Source organism: Sebastes umbrosus, chromosome 3 (assembly GCF_015220745.1).
Source record: "Sebastes umbrosus isolate fSebUmb1 chromosome 3, fSebUmb1.pri, whole genome shotgun sequence".
NCBI lineage: Eukaryota > Metazoa > Chordata > Actinopteri > Perciformes > Sebastidae > Sebastes > Sebastes umbrosus.
In genome coordinates, this window is record NC_051271.1 from 8,894,261 (window position 1) to 8,904,749 (window position 10,489).

At 42.8% G+C, this 10,489-nt stretch overlaps 1 protein-coding gene across 1 annotated transcript in view; it reads left to right on the plus strand.

Annotated features, from left to right (window-relative positions):
• The window catches only part of tnrc6c2 (trinucleotide repeat containing adaptor 6C2), a 61,286-nt gene that overhangs the window by 10,399 nt on the left and 40,398 nt on the right, over nt 1–10,489 (plus strand). Inside the window, exons 2-3 of the mRNA XM_037765405.1 lie at nt 3,386–3,486; nt 3,841–3,862. Of these exons, the coding sequence (XP_037621333.1) occupies nt 3,424–3,486; nt 3,841–3,862 (85 nt within the window). The 5' untranslated portion in view covers nt 3,386–3,423. The remainder of the gene's footprint in view (nt 1–3,385; nt 3,487–3,840; nt 3,863–10,489) is intronic.

The window sequence follows — 10,489 nt, forward strand, 5'->3', positions numbered from 1 at the left end:
AACAAGATAGGGTGGATCCACTATCATCTGGGGTAAAAGGTGAGACTACCAGGATGACAGGGTCAGCCGTAGCAGAGAGGCTGTGGCTACATCCACACGAATACGTTTTGCTAAGTTTACGCCTAGCGACCACACTACTCCAGAGTTTTGGAACCTCTAAAATGGAGACTTTTGAAAATGCTACTGACACTGCTTTAGTTTAAAAACTCTGGGATTGTGTTTTACTCTAGAGTTTCGAAAAAGATGTCATAGGCTTGCCGCGGTAGGCGGTGTTATCGGTGTTACACGGTGGTCGTGCACATACCGATTATATTACTTGCCCACCGCCCACACCGTTGTTTTGCTTTTCCAACGATAAAGATCTACAGATATTGAGCGTCATCTTTTCTTGTAAAATGTCCGTTGTAGTCTGTAACACTGGTGTTATCACAAGTTTATTAACCGGTTGGAAAATTGCCTCACCGTCACATCCCTACGATGATGCAGACACTCGCGTTCGTTTCCTGATTGGGTCCGATCAGTCACGACGTGTCCTTCCCTGATTTCTCATGCTCCAATCACGTGACTTGACTACCAGTGGTTAATTCAACATGGATAACAAATTACAGGCGTTGCTGACCTTGTTCTCTATGCTAGCAGCTGTTGTATTTATTGTTGTATTGCATTTTGTAATGCTACTACTCCCTACATGCACAGGAGGCAAGATATTATTTCAGCGATTTGCGACAGTCCAGCGATGTTATCAATCTGCTTCCTGTTTACACTGGCACACACATGCCCAGTGTACGTGAATGGTCATGAGATATGCGTTTTCAGGCGTGTTAGTGGAGATTATTCCTGAAACGGCGCTAAAACACTTTTGCACGTAGATCAGAACAGAGTATTATTGTGGATGTAGCCTCTATCACTTGCAACTGATGGTGAAAGAAAAATCTAGCATGCTGTGTTAATGGCAAAAGCCAGTTTCTTCCCACATATATCCCCCATCCCTTTCTCTGCTTGCATGCTGTCACCGTATCACAGCCCAGAGAATGTCACAAATACACAACTGCACATACTACACGTACTGCATATAATTATCTGAATGCACACAAACACCCACACATAATTTGTGCTCCTATTTATTACCCGAGGGCTGCCTTCCTCCTAGCTGCTGAGGTAGCACAATGACACACACACGCACAGACTCCTCAGTATGAAAAATAGGACTGTGTGAATGTAAGAGAGAGAGAGAGAGGGGTAGAGAAAGAGAGCGCAATGAAGAAGAGAAAATCCAGATGGAGGCAAAAAAGTAATGTAAGGAATATCTCCTTTCTTTGATTTTACCCTGCTGCCGTGGCCACTAGTCTGGCAGTCGTCTCCACGGTTTGGCTCTAAACTCATTGTTGACAAGTCTTCAATGTCTCTCCTCCTCCGTCTCTGTCTCTCTGCCCATCTGTATGTCTGTCTGACCCTTGTCTACTTTCTTTCTTTCTTTCCCTTACTGCCATAGAGACATTACCCCACCATCACCAGTCTCTGTGAGGCCTCTCCTGTCTTTTTGATTGACAGCTCCCTCCCCCTGCCAGTGGGCAGCACAGTGGGAGGCACGCCTTTCATTAATCCTCTGTTATGAGCATTATGATTCATTCATACATTCAGATTTAGATTCAATTTCCAGGCCCTGTGTTGTATTTTGTGCTAAGTTTACTTGTCAGGGACAGTACACATTAATCAACATAAGGGCTCTAATGATTTTCATTATCGATTAAAATGTCCGTTTCTGAATGTTCTTTAAAATGTCAGAAAATAATGAAAATTTGACTTTGCTTGTTTTGTCTGATCAACAGTCTAAAATCACAATAATATAAAGCTTAAACAAGCAAATGTTTGACATTTTTTGCTTGATAAATTACTTTTTATAATGAATTGTCAGGCCGTATTCGGATATATCATCATTTAGCTATTCACTCTAAACACTTTCCAATGTTATTAGGCGAGATGATCAACTAACAACTGTTAAAAAAGGACTCTCCGAGACTAGAGGCTAGAATACAGTACATGCAATCCAAAGAATTTGCCCAAGTTATAACAGACTCCAACACATGAATGGAGGGTTTTGAGTTCTCTAATATTTGCTGGCGTAGAGGTCCTTTCTTGTGTGGCTTCAATAGAAAAGGCGGATTGACTGAAAGTACTTTTTTTGCAGCATGACGTTAGTGGATAGTTATGTGAAAGTCTGCGAAGCAAATTCAACATATCGCTCGAGCAGCGGGACAGTTTTTTGGAAGAAAGTCATGTCCTTCCAGTTCACGAGGATGAAGCACAAGGGCTTATTGTACAAGGCAGGCGTGCGTGTGTGGGTGTGTGTGCGTGCACTTTTAGCAGGATGGCCATTAAATAGGAATAGACCATTATTTTAGACTGGCATGAAGATGATCGATTGTATTTGCACATTTCAGAGTGTGGTATCATTGATTTGATATGACATAGTGCTGTATTATAGATTAGTGTCCATTGCACTTAGTGAAGACTAAACACACACACACACATTGAGTCCCTCTGGCCCAGCTCATGCCTCCTAATAGTTTCCAGGAGCTGTCACTGAAGCTGAGCCAAAGGAAATACAGGCTGAAAAGAAGCACTTAGTTTCCCTGGCCCTCGGGCTAGCTATCTAGCTAGTTTGACTCGCGCCCACTAGAAACAGATCTTTGTTAAAAAAAAAGACCTTGTGTCCTATTCTGTCAATCTGTTGGCCTTTACGTTGTCTTCCTTTCAAACTTTTTAATCCCTTGCCTTTTTATCTTCTTGCCATTTCCTGCTGTCTTTAAACCAGCCCTTTTACACTGGCCTTCACTCTTACCGTATTTCTCTTTCTCTCTGTATTTATCGCTCTCTTTAACTCACATGTTTTTCCTTTTCCTTTTTTTGTAACCCCTCCATTCCACCTTCTCCTTTTACAGTTTTTGACCATGAGGGAAAGTGTTTCTCAGAAGTGCCTGACATGATTTTCACATGAGGTGATGATTGTGGATGGAAAAGTTTTTCCAGACAGAGTGCACTTTGGCTCTGACTCAGACATGGATCAAAGGGGAAAAGGGTTGAAAGTTTATATGCACAGTATGTGTGTGTTTGTGCGTGTGATTGCGAACATTAGGGATGTGTATCAGCAAGAATCTGGCGATATGATACGTATCATGATAAAGGGGTTACGATTCAATATATTGCGATATATTGCGATACTCTAAGCAAGGTGATATATTGCGATTTTTAAAAACAAATTTTGGGAAAATGTCAGAAAAGTGTGTGATGCCCTTGGGTCTACATTATTGTAGCGTTTGAGCCGATTACTAGCCTCTCTCCTTCATGTTTTCACTCATTACTCTTTCCCTATCTTGTTGTGCAGCTGAGAGAAGCCAGCAACAGAAGAAAGAGAACCATTTGATGGAAGAAAAGAAAAAGAAAAAACAAGAAGAAAAGACCAAGACGGACGTCGCTCAGAAAAAGGTGAGGGTGAAAATGATGCACTCACAGCACACCTATTAAAGAGCTGTGCATATCTATTTTCAGTCTACCAGTAGGCACTTAAAGTTGGCACTGTATTTGTGTGGGTTATACAGTTGGTGCTTTTTTTAAAACTTCAATCTTTTCTACTCAATGGCTTTTAATAAAATCAATGGCAAACTTCCAGTAAAGCAACAACTGAAACAAGATTGGATCACTTTACTCTGTAACATTAGCCCTTTTCCTGTTGAATAAAGTCTAGGCTCTTTATTTATTTACAGTATTTGAGTGATTGTTAAACATCACCCTCACTATGTTAAGTTCCTAAATTCATTTCTCTCTCTTCTCTTCCTGCAGACTGCTGATCAGAAACCCAAAGGTGAGTGTCATGATCAAGTAATTGGAACCCTCTCATCTACCTCATTTTCTAAAACTACATTCCAGCCACTGATATGCATTAATCAGCTCTGATTAACACACACTGACCCGTAAAGACACACACAAACACATTATTCACGCATTAGCATTTAGCATTCTCGTACACAGATGGACACACACATTTTGCACATGCATGCACAATTGTGCCGTTTGACTCTCTGTTTCTCAAACACACACACACATGCGCACACGCAGCAGAGCAAATACAGTGGAGTCTAATGCGGAGTGATGCAGAGTGACGCCCAGTACGCCCGCAGCACCAGGCAGTGGAGCGTGAAGGCACCCAGACAGCACACTGAGTGTGATGTGGGTGGAGGAGATGGGGGAGGGGATGGGGTAAAGGAGGAAGACAGAGGAAGAGTAGAATAAAAGAAGGGCATAGAGCTCAGCTGAAATGCAGAGAGACTGGGACTGAAAGAACAGTGTCCTCATATGCCCTTGGTGTTCTCTTAAGATGCTAAAATAGATCTTAAGAGAACATTGCTGTGAAATTGCTTTTGAAATGTTTACAAAATACGTAGCGTTGCCTCTGTTGCTCTCAGTTGCTTCAAAATAAGGAAAAGGTTGTACCTTTTTTTACCTTTTAAGAAATATATAATATACACACAAATAAATGTGTGAGTGAGTAAGCCAAGTCCTAAGCAGAAGATATGCAAATCTTTATTGCCTTCTTCTTTGGCCCTTTCCTCTTCCTGTTAGTTAGACCTGCGTTTTCATGCGTCACTGCCAGTACTAATTATCACAAACAGCATCCTGCTTTGATGTCTTTTCACTATGGATGGGGAAAAAAACCTGATTCACCTTTGTATCGCGATTTTGAAATATATTTTTTAATGCCAGAATTTATATATTTGCTTCATTTGAGTCTATGCGGAGGTAGAAGGAAGTTACCGCTTTTATTGTTGTAGTCAGAGTAACGTGACGTCGTATCAGTTCTGTAACCTTCACCCTAAACAAACAGCAAGCGGCCACCGCGAGCTGAAACGAAAAAGTAGAAAAAGGCGGCGGGTCCGCGTGGATTCGACCTACACTCTCACATTTTAGATCTAAAGTGGTTAACAATACACATACAGCAAAGTATGGAAACACTTTGGGTTTCACACATTGCCAGGAAAAGCAGAGCTAGACATCACGGCTAAAGCTGCACGCTAACTCTGTCCCGGACAGCTAAAGTTATCGTATTGCGGTAACGTGCGGTCAAGCCAGCCACCACTCACATTTCCGTAAACAAATCGGCCGACGCTATAACTGTAGCGCACCCATATACTGATATTTATGTTAAATGCATTCAAATGGCCCCGATGGAGCTGACCATGGATGTATAAAGAGAACAGAGTTGACGGGAGAGCTAGCGACGGACTTGGTGAAGTTAACGGAAATATACATGTGCACCTACGTCCGGTTTTATGTACATGTGTATGATGTGTATGAATCGTCCCAGCCCTATATTTCACCTTGCACCACTCTGGTGTAATCCCTGCATTTACAGTTAGATCTGATGCAATCAATGCAAAAGGTTTGAAATAGGTCTTGTTATTGCACGATCGGGTTTGGGTGAAGACGGCCCAGTGCATATCCTCCTGCAGTGTGAGCAACAGCTTGGCCATCTGGGTATGACTTTCGGGCTTTGACAAAGGTCACCACAGCTTTCCTTGAACTTTGACCTGTCTATTTAATTGCCCTCCCTGTCTTTCACTGCCCTGACTGTGAGCTTGGCCTATGATCTAAGTTTCTAAGCTTCCACACAAAGCTAGCTGCTTCGGATTTGAATACGCATTTAATGCCAGTGTGCTTGAGTGATTGAGATGGAAATTCTTTTCTATGTGTACGATATCCGTATATATGGTACTTTGACAAAAGGTCCTTGTCACAAATAGTATTTAGAGAGCAACAGAGCACTTTAGGAGAGAACAGGCATATTTTATAGTGTGCAGCATCTGTTTTTTTGAACTGTTGAGCATGAATGCTCTTTTCCAGGAACACCCTGCTTCACACTCACATAGTTTAAATTCACACCTGGAAGCTGTCTTTTTTACAACCACAGTCTTATCTGTTGGCCGCTGAACAGCTTTACTTTGGTTTAAATGCCTTGCTCAACAGTATGTTAGTGGCGGTGATGAGGCAGGGTTGAGTTTTATGTGTTTACCTAGACTGTTGACTGAGAAATGACTGGTGAGTGTTTTGTGGAGAGGAGAGGTTTGTGGTTGTCAGATGGTGCAAATCCACATACCCCAAAGGATTATGTGGGCAACAATAGTTTGTCTGCATATTTCTTGTATGAGAAATGAGTTTAAAGTGAGCAGACACTTGGTATCTTCCCTGGTGGTGCTCTGACAGACCTGTGCTGCAGCTGCACCGTATTGCTTGTTTCAGGGGCCTTTTATTTGGGTTTTTTGGGTTGCTTATAGTTTGGCTATAGAACATCTCATTGTTTGTCTTATTTGTTTATGATCTATGTGCATTGTTCTAAAGTGAAGGCAGTATATATATAAAACTCATTCACATATTCATTGTTTCATTTCAAATCCATGAAAAATGAAAAGCGTATCACAGGGATAATACTTCCTGACTATAGTGTATGATGTGAGTATGTGGGCTGTACCAAGTGTTACTGATAGGAGCGGTAAAGGAAATGCTGAGAGTCAATATTGAAAACTGCCTGTGAGGGATGCCATGGACAAGGGGCACAGCTAAGAACGAGAAAGAGGGAGGTGGAAAGGAAAGGAGAATAAGAAAGAGGAAGTGTTCTGGGGCCAGATAAAAGCAAAAATGAAGGAAGGAAAGGGAGGAAAGAAAGTAATGAAGCAGTGAGCACTTCAGACGAGTGCCAAAAATGACCGTCGGGAGTCAATGACGGAGCTGATATAGAATAGGACTAATGACATGGACATTTGTTTTATGGTATGTTTAATGAGAGGTAGAGCGAGAAAGGGACATAGAATGAGAAACTAATTGTGTGTATGTAGTGGGTGCTCATGCAGACAGAAAGAGGAAGAAAATAGGGAGAAAAGGGGGCCTGTTTGAGGACTAATCATTCAGTGAGCCATCAGGACCTCAGAGTTTGCTCATAACCTCCCATCGGCAATATCTCTTAAAAGGAAGGTGGCATCAACTGGAATGAGTTGAGTTTTCAGGCGTGACTCTAAATAATAGAAGTGTGTGTGTATATGCAGACGGGGAGAAAATCAGTATGCGGTAGTGATTTGTGTCTTTCCATCCATATCAGTGAATTCTGCCTTCCTTATACACTCTCAGAAATTCATAGACACATACGCATGCACACCACCTCCCCCCATCCTCAACGCCTTTCTCTGCCTTTCCTCTCTGCAGGCCTCCTCGGTCCCAGGCATTTCAATTTGTTTGCGGTAATCGATCTCGGCCTGGCGCGTTCATATGTATGAAAATGAGATAAAGCTTCGGCGCAGTGGAATTAACTTCTCTGCCCCCCATTAGGCATGGAGCTTCACCGAACGCAGGGTTCCAGGAGGGAGCGTCCCACTGCCCCAACCCACCTCCCCCACACACACACACACAGGCTGGACCTCCCACCCTCCCTCCTTCCTGGTCCCCATTACCTCAGAGGGATGCTGATTATTCACCCCCAGCACACACGCAGCTTCATCACAATCTCTGCCACCACTGCAATCACAATCAGTCAGTTTGACTGCTACACATACTTGACAAAACATGCACATGCCAAGACACATACATACACACAGAGGACTGCGTGAGGAGTATCTGTCAAGCTGCAGATGTGTTTTCCTAGATGCCCACAGTCATATTAATAGACATGCACATATCTCCCTACAGCGACTTTCAATCTACTCTGTGACTGAAGAAAATGCTTACATTGTGGAATTGCAAAGCAGCAAAAGCCATAATATAGCAGCCATGTGATGGCTTTTAGCGCGCACGGGCACACACAAATATTATTGAAGTTAGCAGGAAGTTACACAAATGCAATTCATGAAACAGGTGGCTACACGCAGGCACGGAAAGCCACATTAATACCCTGCATCTGTCGCATTCCCACACCCCCATAATCAGAAAATCTGCAATCTCCATTTTTGCTGCCCACACACTTTTCACTGCCGAAAGGTTAGAGAACAAATGTAATACCTGTCACTGCCTCGTCCCTCACTTTTCCTCCTTACCAACGCCGCCTTCTTCCGCCACGATTTGCTCGGCCCCGTCGACCGCATCTGAGGAGAAACATATTTACACGGTGTCACCACCGTGATAACGCCATTATGGTTTTTCAAAGTGGCGAGAGTCGCACATAAACACAAGTGTGTCGTATAATTCCGCACTGGATTAATTTTCAATTTCACATGCTATTAATTGCGTCAACACTTTTGAAAGGGAATTTCATGAATCGCAATCTAATTAGAGGCTAATTTACTTTAGCATTCCGGCTGCTTTTCTCTTCTGTTAACCACATTTTATAAACACTCAATGAATTAATAGTGAATAGCTCGTGAATTACATCCTGTGGATTTATGACTGCCGAGCATAATTGTTTTTCCTCTACCCCCCGTGTGCTCACCCCGCATGCATGTCAAGTGCAAGAGGAGAGTGAGGGATGGAGAGAGAGACCGGGGGGGGAGGTTAGAGAGAAAAGAAACAAGAGGGGCGCACAAACTCAAACAATGCTTTCCTCTCTGCGTATTCATGTTGTATGATCACTCACAAGCTGCTGACAAGAGAGCCCATTCGGTGCCTCTTGCCCCTCCCCCATCACCTCCTCCTCCCCCATCTGTGAGCTGCTTCATGTCAAATAGCAGGCAGATTAATGGGATGTAGCTCAACTGATATGAATGACAGTCCAGCCTGCGCTTTGAGGCCAAGGTGTGCACATATATATATGTGTCTGTAAGGTTCAAAGACTGCTGTGATGCTTGCATAAGGGGCTCATCTCACTCTCCCCTCAGGCCTTTATCAAACGGCAGTTAGAAAAATGATTGTACCAGCTGAATTTGACTTGATGAGATTGTTTTTATTAACTATATATAGCGTATGGTTATAATCTCTTCGAATATTAGTCATATTATATACATATACTAATGAAAAATTCATATTAAGACTGAAAATGAGTGTTTGCCTACTGTGTTCCCTATGCTCTAATGACCCTGGGGCTCTGACTGTGGGAGACCACATCTTCAGCCTTAAAATGTTTAAGATACCATACATCATGCTACATATCTATCACATTCAAAAGACTTCTATCCTCAGGCAGTTGTTGCCCTCAGGCGCTGACCTCGGATGGAGGTGTAGTTTGATCCTGGTAAAGCTCTATACCCAGAGAGGGAGTTAGCTACTATTAGGGCTATAAAAAGCAAAAAGGGGGCAACTCTTTCATAATCTTAACAGGCCAGAGAGGCACAGCTGAGATGAACAACAGGGACTTGAGAGAGAGAGAGAGTGGCATTGAGAGGGGGGCACTAATTAGAGAGAGAGGGTAGAAGAGGCGTGGTATGGGAAGAGGTCACAGGAGGCACATGGGGGTCACGAGGCAAACGGAGGTGCGTTAGGCAACGGCCCGTTATAGGAAGGGTGAAGGGTGAGAATTTTTTTTTGGCCTTTTTATTTTGTGCGAGATCGAGGGTCTTTCTGTTTTTCTCCGCTAATACTGACAGATGGGACCTCATAGAGACACACCCACTTAACTTTGGGTGCATAAACATACGCACATACGGTAGGACAAAAAGGTCCTCTCGGTTACCGTGTCAAAACAACCAAGTGTCATCGTAAAAGAGAATATAGTCATCAGGTTTGTGGATTGTAGACCAAAAGTGTTGAGTAGTGTAACGAGTAACTTAGCCATAGTAACCACAGAAGCAAAGATGAGTAAGCAGCCTAAATCTGCTTTGACAGAGAATTTGCAGAAGGAAATAAGAGGCGTGATAAGATGGTCATGAGCTCATTGTTTTAAGTTTGTGCACTTCATGTACTTGGCAAACTCATCTATTTGTGCTTCTGCCTCCATATTGTTTTGATCCGACTTCTTGGGACAAAACTGAGTGTATCTTGTCTCACTACTTTCACTCAGGCAAGGACATGCTTCTTTTCTTTAGCTTGTTTTCGTGAGCTTAAAAAAAAACATTGATGCACCCAATTGTACACGTCTTTTAAAACCACTACAGCAGCATGTATACAATTGTTATACGCAGACAAACATGCTGTATTTCCCTTCTCTTCCCTACGTCTTATTGGATTAAGAAATGCACCATTGTGTAGGGCATATAGGCCTGTGCGTTGTGTCCATCCCTCCCCCTTCTATAAACATGGCTGCATAATAAAGTGGCTCTGCAGACAATAGACAGAAGAGATGTGGGAACCTGCGCTGCCTGGCACTAGGCTCAGAGAACCAATCACAGTTGTTCTTTACAATAACAGATACCCTACTTACCTTCCTGCCCATTATGCCTTGTTTATGGATTTTCAACTCTATATCTGGTTTCCTTTATATATTTCTATCTATCTTGTACGCTTCCCCCTCCTTCATCAGTGCTCACTTGTTCTCTATTCTTATGCAGTTGCTCTTTCGCTCGCTCTCATTGTGTGTAAT